The 23,208-nt window shown below is 41.5% G+C and overlaps 2 protein-coding genes across 3 annotated transcripts in view; both read right to left on the bottom strand.

The window, feature by feature from the left end:
• Positions 1-11,793, bottom strand: part of ccny (cyclin Y) — a 38,869-nt gene extending 27,076 nt beyond the window's left edge. For both annotated transcript variants that reach the window (XM_069151331.1, XM_069151332.1), the window contains exon 1: positions 11,096-11,793. In XM_069151331.1, coding sequence (XP_069007432.1) covers positions 11,096-11,249 — 154 coding nt within the window. In that variant the 5' untranslated portion in view covers positions 11,250-11,793. The remainder of the gene's footprint in view (positions 1-11,095) is intronic.
• A 2,155-nt stretch (positions 11,794-13,948) lies between these two features.
• LOC138199221 (cAMP-responsive element modulator-like) lies at positions 13,949-18,408 on the bottom strand. The gene is made up of 3 exons (XM_069151157.1): positions 18,246-18,408; positions 16,046-16,190; positions 13,949-15,214 (listed from the first exon to the last, which is right to left on the bottom strand). The coding sequence occupies exons 1-3, from the start codon at positions 18,403-18,405 to the stop codon at positions 15,070-15,072; spliced, it is 450 nt and encodes a 149-aa protein (XP_069007258.1). The 5' UTR covers positions 18,406-18,408; the 3' UTR covers positions 13,949-15,069.
• Between the last annotated feature and the right edge of the window lie 4,800 nt (positions 18,409-23,208).

Raw genomic sequence — 23,208 nt, 5'->3', positions numbered from 1 at the left:
CCAGAGGCCTCATCTGATGACTGTGGGCTCAGTTATCCCGACGGCACAAACAACAAGGCTTCATTCATTACTTTACCCTCAGAATCATCTCTAGTGTTTTTTTTCCTCTATAAGGGAGCGTCATATGATTGTAGTTAGCCTTACGGGGAGGTCACATGAAGGCCCACATCATTTGCAAGCAGTTTTTTTTTCCCCACCATTACACTACTATGAAAATATCTGCCTCATATATATATTATATGTTATTCTTGTTTCTCAATCCGAGTTAAACCTGAGTGAAGATAAATATGTTTTTACTTATAAACTGTCACTTCATTTCTAAATGCAGTTTTTTTTTAATATGACATTAAATGAATGGGTAATATAGTGTTCTCCTGCAGAGAGGCTCCACTGTCAATCAGTTACCTGTGAATTACAATTTACTGGTTAAGAAAGGGAGTAATGTTTATAGGGAAAAAAATAATTATGCAACTTTATATGCAGGAAGTGTAAATGCAGCAGCTGGAGGGCTGATTTCATGTCATAAAAATGAACATATTCATGTGTACATTTTCTCTCATTGGATTTCTTTTCAGTCACTTAATGCAAAAACGTGTCCTTTTCTTGAGTGAGGCTGTTTGCAGAGTTCATTTTCTCCTGCTTTATTAAAAAACATTAGATCTGGTATAAATGCTTCATCTTCTCCATTAATGACTGTTTGGATTCACAGGAACACTTTAAGGATTAAGATTCTTGCTCGAGGACATTTCAACTGCAGTGAAAAACTTAAAACAATGTTGTTCATTCAATGTGGTTTTTCTCTCCAGTAACGGAAAATTCTGTTCATTTAAATAAAACATTCTAATTAATGTTAATGGCTGATCCTATTTTTCTTATTTGGATACGGTATAAACTGACAGTAGGACATTAATTGAAAAGAGCGGAAGTTATCGAGCACACAAATTATTTGAAGTTGAATCAACGTAGATTCTGAGGCACGTAAAAACGGTGCTTATTTATCAGGCTGGTCTCGATTTGAGCAGGAAGTCTTTGTTTCACAAACCAATTAGTGCACCACTGAAGACAAAGTAAGAGCATAATGTAGACAGTTTTCTCTGGAGTTCATTAATAATAGTAATTAGTTTTAACAAACCATCTGAGACTTGTCTCTCAAGGACTTCAGGGCCTGGGCTCGCTCTGTCCCGTCAGAATAGGGTGTTGAGTAATAAATGCAAACCTCTACTTCAGATCCTGTTGTGAAGAGCTCAGTAAGGTCAAACATGGTCACAAAGACGAACCCTGTGAGCATGACGTGTAGCGTTTGAGTGCGGCTGTCCTCTTTGTTCATTGCGACACAACCAGTCTGCCTCATTCTATCTTCCCAAATGTGCCAGTGACTCGAGTGGCCTCCTGACAGCTGAGCCCAAATGATCTCTTAAGCCCCCAAACTCCACATCTAATTGCCACCGGGTCTCGTTCCCAAGCATGCATGTAGTTGAAAGCCGCACTTCAGCAAGCAAACAGACAGACTGCATTATTCAGGCTGATTTTTGATTATACCATTCAAGAGCACTGAAGGGAACCTGCTGGACACTCAACCACAGCCATTCACAGATTTCTGTTCATCCTGCTTGCAAGAAGCCCAAGAAGCTCGACAAGTTGGATATGGGGAATACACTCCGAGCGATAAAATGAAGAATGAAGACTTGGATCACGCAGGCTATTGGCATTCCCACGCTTCGCTACCCAGCCATCTCCCAAAAGCCCGAGCTTAACACTCTGACAGCACAAACCAAAACAAACCGAGGTTGAGCAATTCCACTGCACAAATCCTGGATATCTATTTTCTCTCAAGCAGTATCAGCTTGCTCTGATCAGAATGTTCAGAGGAAACCCATTTTCAAGCTCCTTGTATTCCCAGAGGAGCAGCACTGACTTCAAACACACCCAATAATAGCTGAGAGGACATGGTTGGACCACGTCAACTTCAACAGGTCGTCTGCCCATTAGCTTTTATAAATGTTGACATTCCATGTACACATGTCTTTGTCATCTTTCTTCCCTCCATTAGCTGAGGATGACTTCATTAACCTCGAGGGTTAATTCTGTTTTACAACTCTGATTTTTTTTCTTTTGTCAGCTGCGTACAACCTCATGAAAAATACATGTCATTTATTATCCATCTCCAAAATGTGAATGTTACGTCAGTTTGAAGAAAGAAATTGGCAATTCTATTGTGATTAAAAAGCATTAGGGAAATTCTGCAAAGCATTTCATAATCCTGAATATATACAACCACAAGATTTGTATATAATCACTATGGAAATCCAGGTACAAGGAAAATAGTTTCAAGGTTTTCTCACAATAGCAGCACTACTTTACAAATATAGACGCGCTGCTTTTGAACTAAACCAGAGGGTTTCCAACCTTTTCTCCCTCCAAGAGCTCCTTAATGTAGCTGGTAGATCACAATCTACTGGTTGGAGACCTGCATTGTCAATACTCCAGTGATAACACACATTCTCCAGGATTCCACGCTGTAGCTGTCAAGACGTGTGATAGCGACAACGACAACAACAACCACGGCCTTGTTCAAAGACACGTCTTGAGTGAATCGGTTGAAAGTGGACCGCTCTGAGTACCTCCGAAGGTGGTCTGGGCTACGTTGCAGGACCGCTTACTAAACCGCCATCCTCTGCCTGAGCAGAAGCATGTACTCATTTGCGTGACAATTGTCTTTTAATTCCTGGCAAATAAGGCGCAGGAAGTGCATTGCTGCCTCCCACCACTTAAAACATTTGGGCTCTGCAAACGGAAAAGATTTACGCATTTAGTTACTTGTTTCTTTATGTGGCGTTTGTCTTTATTTGCACATAAAGGGGAAAGTGAGATCTTATCACTAGAAATGAGCGTTTCAAGCAAAACTACTTTTCAATATTTGACGTCTCTTTTTGTTGCTTAGTGGCTTCAGTAAGTGTCAAACAGCTTTTAGGTGAATTAAGGCCTCTCTGGCAGTAGCAAGGCATTACTACCAGGCGCCAGTAAAGAAAAACAAAGGGACTACTCCAATATCAAATATGTTTAATGACTACTGGAATAGTATTACGCAACCCTACTGATCAGAAGAAGTCGCTCCAGATGGATGCAAAGACTAATTTTAATTCCAGGTGTGACCTGACGTACTTTGAGCTGTCGACTTGTGATCAGATCAGCCAAGAGATACATGATACCGTCAGGTGTGAAAAGGCCCGCAGTAGCGTTGAAAACGCAATTTTGTGTGCACAGCCGCACATACTCGTATTTTAATGAGTAGCTCTGACTAGCGATCCGGAGGCTTCCTCCCTTCTCTTCATCAGAACTGGCGGGAAACCATTACAACGTGAATTTCTCAGGAGACAGCAGCACTGTGGGCAAACGTGCGAGCAGGTAATTGGTGGGCTGAAGATTCATCTTCCCACGCGAAGGCCAAGTCAAGCCAAACGATGAGATTGTCGCAGGAAATTGCATTTTCATTAACACTGTGAATCACTTCATTTGTTTTTTAAAGTGAAAACCATTCCCTCTGAAACGATTTGTTATTCCTTTAGAGTGACTGCAGGCTTCCAGCTGAAATAAGAAGTGGTCAAGTAGATGAATGGTTCCTGTGAAGCACAATCACACAGACTCTCTCAGTCTGTCCCAATCACCTGGGCTTTTTACCGGTTGATGCAGCTCTTATGCTTGAAAGGTTGACAGCCAAGTGCTGTTGCCGTCCTGTCAGACATTGATAAACACCGATAACAATGTGGTAAACAAAAGACGGCTGCAAGTGTTCCAACCTGATCAAAAAGATTTTTTTTTAGGCTGAAATTCTTGACTAAATCACAAATGACTGCGTCTCCAAACAAACCAGCAGCATGTTGCATTTACCTAAAGCCCCTGGAACCACGTCGTCTCCCACTGTGATGCTATAGTACAGGAATGAGTTGAACAGCTCAGCTGCCACGAGTCAGCATGTGTCTGAGCTTTCTGAATATGATGCAAGGCCTGACTGTGAAGCCACTAACCCTGGATAAACACAGCTGAATACTCTGCACTGATAAGATAACCCAGAGACGGTGGTGCAGATGCGATTAGAGAAACTGCAAAAGGGAGAAGACATCCCAGCACAAAGACTGCGGTGGAACTAGATGGAGCTCTGAGCAGGCCAGAGAAACACCAAGACTCAGCAAAAATATTGCATCTGCGTTAGAGATAAATCAATATTGATACAAAGCTATTGGCACAAATAGATTTTTTTTTTTTTTAAGGCAGCCAAATATGATTTGTAATGCCAATTTGACAAATTATGGCAAAAACATTTTTTTTTTTCATGAGACTTCTAAAGACAAATGCTAAATTAACTGTGGTTAATGTTTTTTTTTTTATTATTATTATTTTATTTTAACATGATAATAAGTATGTTCGAAAAGCTTAAAACATGTTGCACCTTTTCTACTGATGATCGGGTTTCTGCCGACACTGATTACTCATTACATTTCAGTTCTCTTTTTCTGCGTGGAGCTCCAAGGGGGCCGTTTTATGTAAAGTAACGAAGAGCCAGGGATTTCTGTTGAACTTCATACAGAGTGTGCAGCCTGTCGTGACTAACCGACAGAGCAAACTCAGACTTTTTATAACGGCAACGACAAAGAACCTGTAATGTGGATCGGTCACAACTGGCAAAGACCCGACGTCAGTGTCTGCACAGATGCAGGGAATCGTATCGTGTGGTTGGACTCAATATTCACAATGTTGATACTGACTGAAAGAAAAATTGATGATCTACAACAACCAGAAGAAAGAAATGAACGAAACAGCAGAGGAGAGTGTTGACAGTCAGACAGGTTCAGAGTAGATTAAATTACTAAATACAAGACAGTTTAACACATTTTCAGGAGCTACTGTCCTTCGTGGCTCCAAATCCATTAATCCACTCAAACTCATTTTCCTATGATCATTTTGGTGATCTGTGATACTATTTGCACCCCCTTTTTTTTTTTTATCCAGTTGCTGAACCTGTGTTGCGTATTTCAGTGTCCTACATTTCCCACAATGCTTTTCACCATCCAAATTTACCTGAGATTACTGTTTTGAAAAGTTAAGCAATATAATAAAATATACATGAGAACCACACCCATCAAATGTCACATTTAAAAACCAAACTGTTCACCAATGTACCTTTCATGATTGATTTATTTCCAAGAAACTGTTAAACGTCTGTAAACGTGGGGATACACAGTTAATCTGTCAGATTTCAACTCTGAGAACGAGGCTGGTGCTGAAATGGGACACTTGCTGCTCGGGTTGTGGACAGCTCATCAACATGTAGTCAGAATTTGTTTTCTGGTCCTCCTGAGATGGTTCACGTACAAACACTGCTTGTTCATTTTAACAGCTGAGTGATGGACATGCCAACATTCTGCTTCAGTATCCACCATTTGTTTTACCGTTAAGCGAAATGCTTTACGTGCTAATTATAATTCACAAAGTGAATTCACATTAATGTGTTTGTTTATGACTGGAAGAGTCAAATATCAAAGTCATGTGATGAGATATCATGTGATGAAATTCAGCTAATTAACATACATATCTCCCTCAACGTTAAAAATCCGTTGAACACTTTTTTTCCTGTACGAACATTTAACATGATAATGAAGCAAAACAGATGTTCTGCTGTTCCAGCTTCTAATAAAGGAGTCGCAGCTCGTCCCTTTAGATGTAAGACTTGAGCTGCCGACGTCATTTTGACAGGAAAAACACGAGCAAACTGAATGGCTGCATCATCCATTGTAAACATTCAGAGTTCACTGGACACTTTAATTGCAATGCCATTGAACACAATATTGCAAAACGTGATAGACTAAACGCTGTCGACCATTTTAATGGCCCGGGGTTGATTTTCACAAAATATATATATGTACACACATATAGTTGTACAACCACCTGATCAACTCTCCCTCGTCCGACTCTGGAGAGAATTCCTGAAAGCCTCCTAAAGCCTCGAGGGTTGCAAATGAACGAAATCTGGATTTATAACACGAACCAGCAATTTGAAGCTGTCTGGGCTTTTAGGGAACTGCTCTCGCCTTATTTTCTGAAAATGTATACACAATACTTTAAATCAGTTGAGAAAGTAAGAAATTGTCAGATTAATAGATGATGAAATGAATTGTTCGGTGCAGCTTTGCTTCCATTGTAACTAAAAGCTGGTAAAATAAACATGAAAAAGGAGATCGAAAAACTAAAATGGAGGGAGTTAGTTCACGCTCCAAAAAGATTCACATGAACCCATTCGCCCTTAAATAATCAAATCCTTGACCAGGATTAGGCAAGTATTATTTCTTGGTCTAAGATGTCTTGTTAACTCATTACTCAGATAAAGTTTTGAATAATGCTCGTTTGTAATTATGCTAATCGTCAGATATAAAACTCTGCATTAAAGCACTGGCTGTGAGATATATGGGTAAAGAACACTGTCAGCGAAAAGTACATTTAAATGCGTACACTTTAACAAAGGACATTGCAAATCCGGACACAATTAGGAGCATTTTTCAACTCACCAACAACCAAAATAAAACCGAATCATACAATGTAGATGTAGGTCAACTCGTCTGGAATTTGTAGTGAGGAGACTCCCCAGGCTCATCAACCAGGCATGAATAATCCATGTCCAGATTTCAATTAGCCTGCAAGCAAGACTCATCAATATGTGTGTGTAGGCTCCAGAAATAACTAACTTTAACACTGATGAGACAGAGACGAATGCTGGGCCTGGAGCCATCGCTCATTTACAGATGTCTGCGGTAAGTAAAACCCAAACAGGGCGAGAGATCCATCTGCTTCGTCTGCCATATTTCCGTCTTTTCTCGGTAATATCTGGGACATCGCGAGTAGCCTGGTTTTACCTTTACTCAGAGCTACTGTGCAGCAATATGACATCAAAATGTCCTCTGATCATGTTCTGATCAAAATAGCTCAGCTGTTGATTTGGAAGATCTTGTAGTGGCGCCGAATGTCCATCTCTGTTTTTCGGCTGCGGCGGCAGTAAACCGAATTTGTATTGAGCTGAGATGCGTGCAGATGACGTTGCGATATTCTGATCTCTGATCAGCATGTCCAACATTTACCTCTTTTATTTGTTTTACTTCAAACAGAAAGTTTCCTGTTCCGAATATTGAAAACAATGAGTTTTAGCGAGTAGGTTTGATTTCTAAGAAAGCTAAGAAAAGGTCTGGGCCACATACAGACAATAAATAATTGATTAAAAAAAAAAAAAAAGAAGCAAAATTCCAGTAAATTCCACCAGTGAAAATGTGCTTATGATCAAGACATTTGGGACATTGTTTTTCTGTTTCCTTTTACTGACATTCAAGATTAGTTAAAGTGCGCTCAATGCAGATATTAATTCTTTAAAAAATTGTTAAGACAAAAATGTAAAGGGCTATTTTATGCTGTGTGAAGTCATGCTGATAAAATCTTTATCGCCACATCACTGCCACTGGCTGACTACATCCAGAAAGGCCACTATTACAGACTTCAGAAACACACATCTTTATTTAACTAACTATGCATTTTTCATACTAAATGCATTTAAACTGGAAAGCTGCATCTTGAATGAAATCCACTCAGTGACCACACCAACCACCAGTCGAACAACTCCAGCTGCAGAGCAAGAGATTTCCTCCCGTTGGGAATCAATGTCTTAACCTCTGCGTAGCCACCATACAACTCATCCACCCTTCAGGCCCGTGTATCCGTGGTTGTCCACATGGATTTATCACGCCAGTAGACAGCTGATTGACTTGACACCGTCACATCTGTGCTACAAGATGGTCACGGCTATAAAAATACCGTCGCAGCGCGACAGACTGAACGCGAACAGGCCTAAATGGAGACTCGTGAATCTCCAGCTTCTTCATGTCTGATTGGTGTTTGAGTTATAATGAAAACAAACAGCAAGACGGCAAGCAATTGCTCAGGAAAATCAGATCACGCTGCTGATTTGTGAAAGGGGCCTCTTGAAGGACCCTCTCATACCTTATGAAGGAGGCTGCTCAGTGAGGAGTGACTGTGTGTGTGTGTGTGTGTGTGTGTGTGTGTGTGTGTGTGTGTGTGTGTGTCGTCATCGCTGTCAGCAGTTCTAATGGCTGATTTCTTTGTGATCACAAGCTCGATGCTGCCAGACTCAAACAAGTAAACACACAACGCAAACAGAAGCAGAGCTGCACACTGTTGGTTCTCGTAAAACAAAATCAAATAAAACAGCTATAGTAAAGAGTAGCATACATCTCGCTGCCTTCCTTTATCATTTGAAATGAATTAAATAACTCCTTTGTCAGAAAAAAATATGCAACCTTGCGCCACATGACCTCCTTCCATATTTACTATTCACACTGTATTCACGCTTTCACTACGGCCGGGCGAGAGAATATGTGACTTCCCCATATGTTCAAAGCTGAGGTCCTCCACAGGACACGGAGGAGCCCACAGGCTGTGGAGCGCTACTAGAGGTCATCTGACAGGTCATGAGGTCATGACTTAAAGACTTGCGTAAACAAGCACTACCAACCGACTTAAAACCCGTCTTTGCTTCTCCCCTTCTATCTATTCTGAAAGAGACACCTCCGAGCTCTGTCTCGGGATTTGTTGCCCAGTTTGACCTCTTGTCTAATGACTGCTTATAACACAAAAGGTCAGTCAACCGTAAAACTGACCTTCTGTGGAGGCAATAAGTTTACATGCGCTGACAACGGGGGTTACACGGATATAAGCGCCAGGTTTCATTCATCATCGATTACTGTCTCAATGAATGAATTGATTGTTGATTAGTCCAGCCCGAGCTGGAGTTTTCAAATTGCTTGATTTGTCCAACAACAGTAATTAATTTACCGTCCTTTTCCCAGTTTCCTTTAGTTAAGCTAATTATTGAATCATCTAGTCGCTGAAGCCCTAATGAATTTCAACAAAAGCTTTACTAGTGTCACGTGGCGGTCTAAATGTCAGCTTTACCACTAATTTCTGCCATTCAAATGCTTGAAATGATATGAATGTGAGTCGCAGAGCCAGTGTTCCAATCTTGGGCTGTGATTGAAAGAATGAGATCGCAGGTACAAGCTGCCAGACAAGAGCTCCCTCACAAAGTGTCTGCGCTCACCGAGACGAGCTTGATGTCAACGTGCTGCTCTGTTTCTTGGAGCGCAGCACGGTTAAGGCCGAGCAGACATCTGATTAGGATGCCCCTTGCACTCCTTCCTGCGGAGGTATTCCAGGCATGTCCAGCTATCACTGGGAGGACCACCCCCCTTCCCCCCTCTCCCCTCCCCTCCCCGAGCAGACCCAGGACATGCTGGAGGGAATGTGTACTCCACGTCCCATCTGACCTGCCAATGCCTCGGAATCCCCCGGGCGATCCGAGAGAAGTAACTCGGGAGAGAAGGCTGTGTGTCTCGCAACTTCACTGAGCCTGCTTCCACTGAAACCAGATCACAAACATCAGCAGAAAATGTGTCGACATCAGCAAAGAAATCTGGCGCTTTTGAAAGCTGCAGTCGGGATTTACAGTGCAAACATCCAGCTGGTTATTAATAACCATACCGGTCACACGTGCATTATTGCTGAAGAAGGTGCAGTTCGGAGCCGAGGCTTCCCTGATCACGAACCCCAGGAAACCCAATCCTCACGGAGGGGAGCGCAGCGCGGCCGCCTTTCTTACAGCAACTCGTTTCGACTGAGCAACGCAGCTTTGGGAAGAAATCTGCCAGAGCACAGAAACGGTAACAGAACAAAAGTCCAAGTGGCATTTGACCTATTTTTGTCTGACATCAAACCCTATTTGTACGCGCCGTGCTCGGCTGCGCTGCGTGACGTGAACTCATTGTGAGGACAGAGACGATGCGATGCCAAGTTGGGTGCCATTTTCATGGCGTGCGTTGAGTTTGCTCCAGCTGCTAGCGTTGAGTCTGGTTCCTGCTACTGCCTCACAATTTGTGGTAACTGCACATCTCATCAAGCATTACCGGTGATTTCCTTACTGCGGTGGCATGTTGGGATGATTTCCTTTCTGGCATTCACTCCCTCTCCCGCACATTTCCTTACTAATCACTGGGGTTCCTCCTTTATGTATGTCAAGGGTACAGAAATAGACACATTCAACACCTCATTAGACTCTGATCAATAAGACTGTCAGAACCGAGGTCTGACATGAATATCTAAATGGGAAATGAAAGCTTTTTAGTCGGTGAAATCCCGACAGCCTCCGCTGCTCTCGAATGTCCAGTCGACTTTGACGTGGCTGCTGTTAATGAGAGTTGAAACGTGCTGGTCATTTCCCACTCAGTTCGCCGGAGGAAGTGATCAGACACTCCGCCATGAACGTACTGTCCATCATTATCACATCACCTCCCACTGGAACACAACTTCACACTCACCCTTCAACACGACCGTACGCATCATTTCACACAAACACACCCACAGACACAGACTGACACACACACACACACACACACACACACACACACACACAGAGAGACACATGGTTAAACCGACGTGAGCTCGAGGTCCAGCATTACATCAGTGTTCAGACTGCCTTCTGGACTTGGTGGGGAAAGCCTTTTTTTTTTTTTTTTTTTTTTTTTTTTTTTTAATGTCAGTGTACAATAAGATTGGAGGATAACAGTGACACTAGCTGGCATATTTAACTGGCTGTTTTTTTTATTTATTTATTTTACAGCATCCCAGTTTGGAAACATGATACACAACAATAAATAAGAATAAATAAGAAGCCAATAGAGTTGTGGTTACTGATATAATGGGTGGGCCCTTTATAGAAATGTTACAAACACGTATTATTTGTTAATACTACAGCCTACGTCCGCAGATAGGTGGGTATTAACAGGATAATAAATCACTGCCCACAACTATTTCCGCAGCAGCAACAACAACAACAACAACAACAGCAGCAGCAGCAGCAGGATATCAAAGAATATGATGAATACCAAATAGAGAGATCACCGCTCCATGTGAGCACTGCGCCTGCTGTTTCAACTGTCAGTCTATTTAAATGTCACGCAGACACATCAGTCTGCATCTATCTTACCGTCCAGGTTTTCTCTGTCGCTGATGTGCTGGAGGTTGCAGCCCGTGTCCTCGCGACTCAGCTCCGGCTCCGGCCGGTAGGGCTCGAGCCTGGAGTGGTTGCTCCTCCGGTGTTTGGGGCTCGACGACACGCAGCAGGAGGTTGTATTCCCCATGATGTGAGCGGGTTTCGGTGACAGTCCTCACCGAACACCGCGTCTTCAGCCTCCTACTTCTTCTTCTCACTGCGCCGCTCGCGTTACGAGAAGAGGAAAAAACGGGGCGGTAACGCGGGTAGACAGACAGACCTGGTGCGAACTACAAACTGGCCCCGGAGTCCGTTAGCGTCACACGCCCTTCTCTCGCCTCTAAAGCGCGCTGAGCTTGCCAAGCGGTGCCATTAAGACCGATACAACAACAACAACAACAAACAAAAAACGCCACTGAAAGGCTGATAAATCAGAAGGGTATCCCTACGTCCCCTTTCAAACCTCCAGGCGAAGGCAGATAGTGCCTCTGTATAACAGGCTTTCGGTCTCACTGTCGACTCCCTCGCCCTGTAAATCCTTTCCAGGGATCCGGTTATCTGCAGAAACACATTTTCATGCACTGTTACTTTATGTCGACACAAATTAAGACGAAAACGTGGTACTTTAACCAGTCGGAGGAAAATATGTTCGCTCTCAGCGCTACATGTTTGCCAGTGTACTGTCGGCGGCTGCTGCTGCTACATCCGCTGCTGTGGTGCTTTCAGGTGCTCCCTCTACGGTCGTATTTTCGAATACGAAGTTGGCTTGTCTTCTTTTAAACGCATTCCGTGAAGTGGCATTTTCACACGAGAGCCCAACAATAACAATTATGATTGTAGAATTCTGTTTCGAGAGAATAAAATCTAGATAGACTACAATTTTAGGGGTAGAAATTCTGAACATTGTCCTTTATATGTTTTGATTTTTCTTACCTCCAATTTAACAATTTGCGAAGAAAAAGGCACACAAGAAAGTCAAGTGTTGTTTTTACATTCAGCTTCTTATTACTGTCTGCTGTTCATTTTTTATATACCAATCATGTTATTGGATATTGAATGGGATTCGAAATAAAATTAATTAGGGCAGTCCTTAAACTAATTTTAAAAACCTACAGCGCTGAGATTGAGATGGAAAAGGTTCCGGTTCAAGTGAGTGGTTACAACTGTGTAATAAATGGACAAGTATGACAGTCTCCAGGGGATACAAAAAAAATCCAGAAAACTATAGAATCGAATCGAATCGAAATTGAATCGAAAAGGACCATCTCGAGGACTCAGATGGGTTCCTGTCAGTGATTTGTTTCTTTTCATCAATATTTGACTGCAGATTATTAATAACAATTTTGTTATATATATATATATATATATATATATATATATATATATGGCCTAGCAGTTTGTTCTTGCTTAAACAGGTTGGTCAACTCTTCTGTCTTCGGTTATGACCTGTTATGTACACAAACATGGACACCTGTCACTTCTTCTTTACCCATACATGTGTTAGTTGATTACATGATCTTGACTGATGAATGACAAATCCAAATAGGCTTTTGATTTGCCTGTGACAGAGTGAAATGGCAAAGAAAAAACTCATGCTAAATCTCTCTGTGGGATTAAGTGGGATTTGTAGAGGTTAATGTAAACAAAGTCGAGTCCTGAGGAAAAGCCCAATTCATGAAGATGTTTCCTCTGTACTGTACTGTAGACAATCTGTACTGTAACTGAGACCTTTGACTATCACTGCTGCCAGATGCAGAGAGCACGTGTAAGAGAAGACAGGCTTTTGGCATCATTACATTAGTTCAGGCATGGTGCTGTAGTGCAGCCTGCTGGTACTGCAACTGCATTGCATTTCATGATAGAAGGCGTCCATATTTTAGGCTGCTTCAGATTTTTAAGAAAATGTATTTTGTAATCTGAAAGATGGGTTTGCACCCAAATTCTTCTCTAATGTTTCAAATTCTACAAACCAAGATCACACAGACTAAAGCTGACCGCAACACGTGGAAGCTTCTGTGGAAGCATCTTCGTCATTTAACATTAACATTATTAAAAGACAATGTAATGTTGTAATTGCAAAATAAATCTCTGATTCATCTGCATGAACTATTATATCTGGTTCCACTGTTGTAGAAAAGATTAAATTCCAATGGAGTCCACAGTTCCAAATGCAGCATCGAACCCCAAACCAACCGTATTTCCTGCATTCCACTGTGTACTTTTGTCTCTGTCAGGGTGGAAGTTGCCTGTGTTTTGTTATAGACTGGACAGGAATAAGGTTTCACAATAGGCACAGGTGCAAAGCAAGTCTCTGCAGTATTATTCTTTCCTCGGTTGTTTTGTTTCCATGTCTCATGTCCAGCATGAGAGTGACACACAATCACTGCAGAGGCAAGAAGTGCATTCAATCAGTAACTTTCCCATTGTTACTATTGACCTTTGTTCTTGTGGTCATACCTGTTCAATCAGGATTTTACTTGTTCCCTAGAGTAAGCTAGTTAACATCAGACGGGGGAATCGCCACACTTTCTCTTTCAGAACAACACATTTTGTATCCACTAAGAAGAATTCATCACTTAATCTACTTTCCGCTGACTGTCATTTACAGATAATGTGTAATAAATACTCATCCTAATTCTGCGCGACAACAGTGTGGCTCCTCCACAGCACACCTATCATAAAAAGCAACAAAAGATGTGAGAGCAGGGAAACGGCTCTGCTTTGTCAGTGAGTCTTCGCAATCATGACGAGTCATCAGTTGAAGGACAGCACATCATGTTCTGAACAGAAACCCAAGGTTGAGACTCAGCATGGCGATAAAAGCTTTATCAAATATGGCAAAATGGATCTTCAACACGTAAGCGCTATGATTTATTGAATCTATTAAATTAACACACAATTTATTTTCCAAATGTTAGTCCAAACAATGTGCACAACCTGTAGATCTTTTACATTTACTGTGTGAAAATAACAGAGAAATCGAACAAGAACTTTATTGAAGCAAAAACATTTCAAAAGTATTGAACACCTTTAAATATGATGTGATCATAACAAGAAAACAGCTAACATGTTGCAGAGGAGAAATAAAATATGTTAAAAAGTTAAAAAGATGCACTTCAGCAACACATTCCTCATTAAAACAAATGAGACTTCCATAAAGAAGACATACTGAAATGAAGCAAAGTGAATTAAAACAGTGAGTTCATACAAGTCATCCAAATGTGTCTTTTTGTGAACTGAATATACATCAAACTTTAGATTAAATAACACAATGTTCTGATACATGATGTATATCATCGATATCTCCAAAATATACAAATGTGGGGCAAACATGCCCAAATAAATAATAATGCCATTGGTTAGAGGCGGATCGGTCTCCACATGACATATGAAGGACGCGTGAAGGTGATAAGGGCAGTGGGTTTCTGGAGTGTGCTTGCATCAGGATTTTGCAAAGTGGAATGAGATCAAATACAAACTACGTGAAGCCCTGATGATAAAACCTTTGGCTCCTGGCAGCATTTTCCCTGAACAAACCTCTACAGCAAAAGAGACCATCATAGAGGCTATTTGTTGAGATAGTGTTTTAAAACAGCCAAATTGTGAAGGAATATAAAATGCAGTGCAGTTAAGGTGGTGGCAGCAAAAATCCAGCCAGGGATGTTCAGCCTGTGCAGCTGGTTCAGCCTCCGTGTCTGCGTCTCCAGTCAGCAGGTGGTCTGGTTGCTGCTCAAAGTTCCTCATAATCCTCACTGATAACCTAAAACAAGGTCTTCGTTTTTGCTGGTGGTGCTGCATGGATAAGTCAGAGCCGGAAACATTGACATCATTGTGTAAACACATTAAACAGCAAGGACAAGGAGCGTTTTGTGCGAGTGTGTTTATGTAGAAGCAGAGTCCTCAGGATACACCACAGAAACAGACCGACACAGGACACATAATCCCAGTTTGTCATGTGGTCGGAGGAATCACTCAACTTTGTGTCGATAGATGTCTTTTAAGACTCGGAGCTCCTCCATCAGAGTCTTGTTTTGATGTTCGAGCACGGCCACGCGATTTTCGAGGCATCTGACATATTCTTTCTTCTTTCGTCGACAATCCCGGGCAGCTTCCCTGGAAGCAACAACGACAGTTTCTGTGTAATAAAGAAGAAGCCTTAACATCTTGGCTTCCCTCCCAGATTCACTATAAAACTCATTCCAGGCATAAATCATTAAAAAAATAACAAAAGGCTTCTTTGTGCAGGCACAAAAAAAAGTTTAAATGACAATGATTATGAGGATGTTCCCATTAAATACCTTCAGGGAAGGATTTCACATAACAGAGTCCACAAAGGAAGGAGAATGTTGTAAAGAAGATGACATACGAATTAAGTAAGCAACATGATTCACCGATGATGAATCATAGAAAAATCACCGTGTGGACAGACAAGGGATATGAAAAAAACACTGACAAGAAAAGTGGAAGTCAGCACATGCAGTGAAACAAAGATATTTACAGCAAACACACAGTGAGCTCAAAGCTCTTTACAGACAGCAGAAAGCATGTTAAAGCAGAGAGTACTCGATGTGCTCATCAGCAAACACTTGAGCCGACTCACTCCTGACTACAAACACACATTACACAGCAGATAACAGGCAGGCAAACTAAGAATTAGTGGTAAACACAATGGGTGGAAGAGAATGATGACAGGCTTTGAATGTTGTTATTATTACATGGACTATCTGTCCTTCAGGGTCATTTTAGATGTTTGTCTATCACAGAGTAGGCACTCTAATGGGAGGGGATTACTGATATCCTCCTACAATAGAGTGAATACATCCAGTGGCTGACTGATATTGAATTTTCTTACACTAATATTTATATACGTGTGAAATGCTGACATTGGCTGACGATATCGACGTGACAGCTCTGTCGTCCGGGCTCCTGAATGGAAACGTCTACCTGTTCTTCATCAAGCGGAGCTCCCTCTTCTGTAAGGCGTCCTCTACAAGTTTCTGGGAGATGTGAACGCTGGCCCCCGCTACACCTTGAGGTAGGCTGGAGGCGGGGCTCCGCAGCTGCCAGCCAGCCAGGTCACCAGTGGAGCCTGCGGAGACACAAAACAACATGTCAGACTACAGGACTGGCTCAAACCAACTGTTTGGAAATGAATTACTCCGTTTGTGTGTAAGGTTCCTTCAAAGTTTCCAGTAACTACCGGCGGTTTTAGGTGATTTACTAAATAGGGTCACACCCCTTTTACGTACAGTATAAGGTCCCACCAGTAAAACCAAGGGAAAGCTTTACTCTAGTAACAACTCAACTATGTAAACAAGAAGTCTCTATAGTTCCAAGCTTTAACACAAACTCGAAAAACAACAGATTCCAAGTCATATATTACTTAATGTAACTGTCAGTCATTTGCAAATGTTGGTATTTCTTTATTACATGTGTATGCATTAAAGATTATACGTGGATAATGGCCAATCAGGGATATATTGGTATGTTAAGCTGATGTGAAAACTTGCATTGAACACAGTGTGGACAGTAAATTGTGAAATATCCTACTTCCATTACATATTTTGGCACAAGTCTCAAAAGTTTTTATAACCACATTTGAGGGATCATTTAAAATAAAAGTGTTTCTGTGTACTGTATATATAGTATACAGATCAAATACAGAATATTAGCCAATATATCAATATTTTGCTAATTAAAATTCAGCAAATAGCAACAAATATCCATTGTGACTAACACAAATAATCAATTATCAAAACAGGTGCAGATAAATTTACTTTTGATTGACTAATCAAAGAATTGAGTGATTATTTCAGCTCTGGAGAATTTGTGATTGAGATTTAGTGATATTCATGTAGTTTAGATTGAGTGGGAAAATATGCTGATTATCTGATTATGCTAAACTAACCGAGACTATTTACTCAGTTAGGCTTATGTTGTCAGCATAATATTGTGTCATTGGAAATACACACACAAACATTTGAAATGTGATTTAAAATGTTCACAGTTTATGTTTACAGTCTCCATAATTTTGATGAATGAAAACATATTTTGCATATTTTGTCAAACAGGCCACATTTCAGCTTGCTAACGTTATTTTGAATAACTAAGAGACAGTTACAGGTACTGGGTAAATATTTAGTAACAACTAATCTCGGTGTAGCGTAGCCTGTTTCAATTTAGTAATGAGCTAATCTTCACTCATGTTATAACCAGTTTAGGTTCGTTCAAATTGTCAACGCGTCCATTATTTTTTATTTAGTGACAGACAAAACTACACAGCCTGATAACGGCTGCAACTTTGCTGAAGCTTTTCAAAGGTCTTATTTACCACAGGCTCATTCAGTGTAATGCAGAGATGCAGTAATGACAGACTAAATCCCTCATATTTCCATATAAAGCCCTTCCTTGGGATAGAATTGCACCAAATGTGTGTGTGTGACAGTGTGAGTGAAGGAAATGCACAGTGAGAGATGGTGCCATTCTTATCTGCTTCTCCTTCTGTTCATTGTTTGCTCAGTGCCAGCATAACTCCCCGACCCCCATATCGTAATACACTGCTGATTAATTCTGTGATATGTTGGAATTGCAAAAGTAGCTGCATGTAATCACAGCGTGGCCCGTGACTGACGTCAATGTGCATCTTATTCACTGGGTCGCATTTACATGTCGCTGCTGGGGGGCCCGTTCCAGGAAAAACAGTGACGTCAGCCGCTGCTGCGAGTGGGCAGAGCACTGAAGCATTTCACAGCGAGCGGGAGGGAGGGAAGGATGGAGGGAGGCAGTGAGAAACACAGAGAAGTCTCTTTGGAAATGTTGCAGCTTGTTGCAGCTGAATGGGAAATGATCAAGATTTCAACTATTCATTTTGTACTTTTTTAGAGGAGCCTGCCTGCGATGTTACATGAGAACATGTTTGATGTTTCTAAAGCTGGTTTGGATAACATTCCCTGAAAATGTAATAAAACAATGTATCATCTGAAAAGCCAATCTCACAATAATCACATTTTTTCCATTCCAACCGTCCTTGACTTATTGTAAAAGTTATCGCTGACTATATTTTGAGAGATTACTTTAATGAATATTTCCACTGAAAACAAAAATGGAATAACATTTTCATAATTAGCAGTAAAGAGAGACATACCTGTTTCCATCTCATCCCCCGTCACAGCCATACTGAGTCTACTCCCAGGCTTTCCAAGAGAAACTGTCCCCTTCAGAGTCTCCTCTCTCTCTGAGATGTTACCACAGCCAACAGCGAGGCTGTGTGTGCAATTTACAATTAGAGGCATTGACATCACCATGACATCACTGGCCTCCTGATGTCAACAGTATGGTTTGCTCTCTCCCCCGACACAGCGCTATGAGTCAGGGGCTCTGCTGTTTGTCTTTGAAAAGGAATTTTCTCCAGCGAGACCGGAGCTCTTCTTCAGCTCTGAAGGATGCGGCTTCTTGAAGATAGACCGTCGGTAGAATATTTGGACTACAATAACAAATAAATCCTCTTTTAATAATCAATACTTCCTTGTCCATGCCAGAAATAACAATTGCTAACATGCAATACTTATTGTTATGAATCAAAAAGGAAATCTATATCTCGTCAAAGTCACTGTAAAAAGATGTTGTGAATTTTCAAGGCATGTCATTAATAAAGCTTACTTTACAGTTATTATGTGTATAAATATGTAGCTTCTGTCACAGCAACACCAACTGAGTCACTTCACTCTCAGAGCTGAAGCAGCTGGCTCCCTCTGCAGGCATTACTGAGGTGTATACATAGCCTTCATTTTGTTTTAAACAATGCATGTCGTCATTTGATAGTGACAGTAGAGATAGGCAGGACACGTGGGGATAAATATGCAGTAAAGGTCCAGGAATCTCAGACGATGCTCGGTGCTGCCGGTATTTGGACCTTAACCACTCAGCTGCTGGACTGCCTGGAATTAAGTTCTCCAACAGAAGTATGACAACATCCTATGTTTTATTCATAAATTTCCAAAATCATTTCTCAACCATTTGAGCTGGCAGTAAAGTCACTGGTACAGAAAATGTCCAGATTGTTTACTTCGGTAAAAGTAACAGAACCACACTGTAAAAACACTTTGAAGTAAAAGTCATGGTAAGTGTTCAGTGTTTTGCTGTTGTGCTACTACACTTTTGACCACTTCTAAAATTATTGGTTGTCTCTGTTACGTAAGTTGGGATACGTTTTAAACTTTTTGTTTGACCAAATGAATACATTATTTACACATTGTTTTACCTCATATTTACACTTGTAAGAACCAAACTATATTTATGTGTGTTTCTGGCCTGCAGCAAAAATCATAGAGAAATACAGTGGGTACGGAAAGTATTCAGACCCCTTTAAATTTTTCACTCTTTGTTTCATTGCAGCCATTTGCTAAAATCAAAAAAGTTCATTTTATTTCTCATTAATGTACACTCAGCACCCCATGTTGACAGAAAAAAACAGAAATGTAGAAATTTGTGCAAATTTATTAAAAAAGAAAAACTGAAATATCACATGGTCATAAGTATTCAGACCCTTTGCTGTGACACTCATATTTAACTCACATGGTGTCCATTTCTTCTGATCCTCCTTGAGATGGTTCTACTCCTTCATTGGAGTCCAGCTGTGTTTAATTAAACTGATTGGACTTGATTAGGAAAGGCACACGCCTGTCTATATAAGACCTTACAGCTCACAGTGCATGTCAGAGCAAATGAGGATCATGAGGTCGAAGGAACTGTCCAAGGAGCTCAGAGACAGAATTGTGGCAAGGCACAGATCTGGCCATGGTTATAAAATAATTTCTGCAGCACTCAAGGTTCCTAAGAGCACAGTGGCCTCCATAATCCTTAAATGGAAGAAGTTTGGGACGACCAGAACTCTTCCTAGACCTGGCCGTCCAGCCAAACTGAGCAATCGTGGGAGAAGAACCTTGGTGAGAGAGGTAAAGAAGAACCCAAAGATCACTGTGGCTGAGCTCCAGAGATGCAGTAGGGAGATGGGAGAAAGTTCCACAAAGTCAACTATCACTGCAGCCCTCCACCAGTCGGGGCTTTATGGCAGAGTGGCCCGACGGAAGCCTCTCCTCAGTGCAAGACATATGAAAGCCCGCATAGAGTTTGCCAAAAAACACATGAAGGACTCCCAGACTATGAGAAATAAGATTCTCTGGTCTGATGAGACCAAGATTGAACTTTTTGGCGTTAATTCTAAGCGGTATGTGTGGAGAAAACCAGGCACTGCTCATCACCTGCCCAATACAATGCCAACAGTGAAACATGGTGGTGGCAGCATCATGCTATGGGGGTGTTTTTCAGCTGCAGGGACAGGACGACTGGTTGCAATTGAAGAAAAGATGAATGCGGCCAAGTACAGAGATATCCTGGAAGAAAACCTCTTCCAGAGTGCTCTGGACCTCAGACTGGGCCGAAGGTTCACCTTCCAACAAGACAATGACCCGAAGCACACAGCTAAAATAACAAAGGAGTGGCTTCGGAACAACTCTGTGACCATTCTTGACTGGCCCAGCCAGAGCCCTGACCTAAACCCAATTGAGCATCTCTGGAGAGACCTGAAAATGGCTGTCCACCAACGTTCACCATCCAACCTGATGGAACTGGAGAGGATCTGCAAGGAAGAATGGCAGAGGATCCCCAAATCCAGGTGTGAAAAGCTTGTTGCATCATTCCCAAGAAGACTCATGGCTGTACTCGCTCAAAAGGGTGCTTCTACTCAATACTGAGCAAAGGGTCTGAATACTTATGACCATGTGATATTTCAGTTTTTCTTTTTTAATAAATTTGCACAAATTTCTACATTTGTTTTTTTCTGTCAAGATGGGGTGCTGAGTGTACATTAATGAGATAAAATGAACTTTTTTGATTTTAGCAAATGGCTGCAATGAAACAAAGAGTGAACATTTTAAAGGGGTCTGAATACTTTCCGTACCCACTGTTTACTTTAAAGACTTGAGAATTTCCCAAGTCAGTAAGATGCCACCCTTCCTTATATTTAATGTAGTATAAATACATGAGTTATGGGTTATGAAATATCATACGCACAAATATATGAGACATTTCCATCACCGGGGTTTCTTTGGACATTTGTGAGCAGTTGTTGTTGTTGTTGTTGTTGTTGTTGTTTTTTCCCCTGAAGCTTGATTGTTACCGACAACACAGAAATGTCTTCTGACATGTCCTTCCTCTCTCCTTACAAGCTTCAGTCTTCCCTTCTTTCAGAGCAAAGACTCTACTATGTGCTGACATTAGTATCGGACTCAGTATTTGTTGATAATACATATTATCTGTGGAATTACGTACTTTTCGACAAATAAATTAACCGTTACTTCCGCGTATATTCGGTATCATAGCAACCAAAGCGTCTCAGCTGAAAAAAAAAAAGGGAAAAAAAGCCCGCTGCGCCTCCACAGCGCCCCCCGCTGGGCGCTTTCAGAAGGGCGCCTGGCGTTTCCAGATGGGGGGGAAAAAAAACAACTTTGGTGGCCACGCGTGAATCCCTCTCACTAATCCGGTCGAGCACTAACCAGAAGTCTGGAAGTCTACCTGGAAGTGTTGGCGAGCCATTCCTCTGTGGGCCATACAGATCATCCCTTCTGTACCCAGGTTCTCTTGTTGGAGGCTGTGATGTTAGTGTGCTGCTTATGGCTGCAGATGGCCTGTTCTCTGTCCCCTCAAACGGGGATTGGGTGGGACCACCTTGAAAAAAAAAAAAATTAAAATGGAGATAAAAAGGTCAGCGTACCATGGAAATAATGATACATTTTTTAGGTGTGATTACACGGACAGTAAAGTTTTATCTCTATTTTTTTATTGCAAATAGTTTGCCTAATATGACATTATTTGTGAATTAGATGTAAGATACAGCTGTGAGATCACTGCTTGGTTATGGGCAATGGCAGGATATCCTCACCCTGACAAGGCTTGTCTGCTCATGTGGAATAAACACAACACAAACAGAAGAAGAAAGCGTGGATCCATGTAGAGAAGCAGGAATTAACCTCCAAGCTGCGACTGAATTTTTTTGTGAATTAAAAAAAAAAAAAAAAAAAAAAAAGTTTGATATTTAGGTGTTACCTGGCAGCAGAGATGTAAAATACTGCTGCATGCTGGGATGAAAACTTGTGTTTGATGGGGGCATCTGTGTGCCGGTCATGAACGCAGGCCTCATGTTCTCTGTCCCATCAGGCAGGAACCTGGTGGGGACTCCTTGTAAGAACCCAACTAGGACAATAAAAATGTAAAAAAAAAAAAAAAAAAAAGGTAAGTAAATAATAGATTAAGCTAATGATAGCTAAAAAGTATGTTTAGTGGGTCAAATGTACTTCAAGACAGTGAGTAGTGTCTGCCAACCCCATTCACGGTGGACCATCAATTATACTGAATCCCTGTTGTTGAAGTGCCAACTTCGGAAAACTTCTGAGGCCGTTTTATTTTTTAACAGACTTTGTGAGGACTTTGAGACTGCTCCCTCCATGTATTCAATTAATTGCCAGGACCAATTGGCAATCACACAAAAAAATGACCTTGGTCGGAAATGCATTTCAAGTTAAAGGCCTCAGTGTTTCCTTCAGGAGTTGGTGAAGACAGCTGGAGTGAGATTGAATAGATAGACGGAAACACAACTGATGATGAAGTTGCTCTGTGTCTGCTGAATGTGCTGAATAATACACGAGTCATATCAGTAGTTTGTCAGAGTGTGAGTGGCGCTGTACTCTGTGTTTGTAAAAGTGCTGTCAGACATGCTTACAGTTCTGGTTGTGGCTGGTTTGCTCGTAGAAACTTGTATAAAAGCGCATCGCAGATGGACTGTCTTCTGGGTCTGTCTTCACTTGATTCATTGTGGCAGGCGCCGCCCGGGACCGCTGATGGAGGTGTTCGCTCTGACTCGGCCTCAGTGATCAGAGGGAGTTTAGGCTTTCATGTGTACCTAAACAGTAGAGATGAAAGGCACTGGAAGCACAGGAAGAAAATGCATTTCAGTTGCTTCTGCGGTGCGATTATCTGCACTGTCACCTCCGTAAACCTCGTTAACAAATGAACCTGAGTGAAACCTCGAGTGTTTGATTGTTTAAACCGGC

This window comes from Embiotoca jacksoni, unplaced genomic scaffold (genome assembly GCF_022577435.1).
Source record: "Embiotoca jacksoni isolate LCO1_2020_lvr unplaced genomic scaffold, fEmbJac1.0.p SCAF_17, whole genome shotgun sequence".
Lineage (NCBI taxonomy): Eukaryota > Metazoa > Chordata > Actinopteri > Embiotocidae > Embiotoca > Embiotoca jacksoni.
The sequence above is the reverse complement of the archived record's forward strand: the minus strand, read 5'-3'. Positions and strand labels throughout refer to the sequence as shown.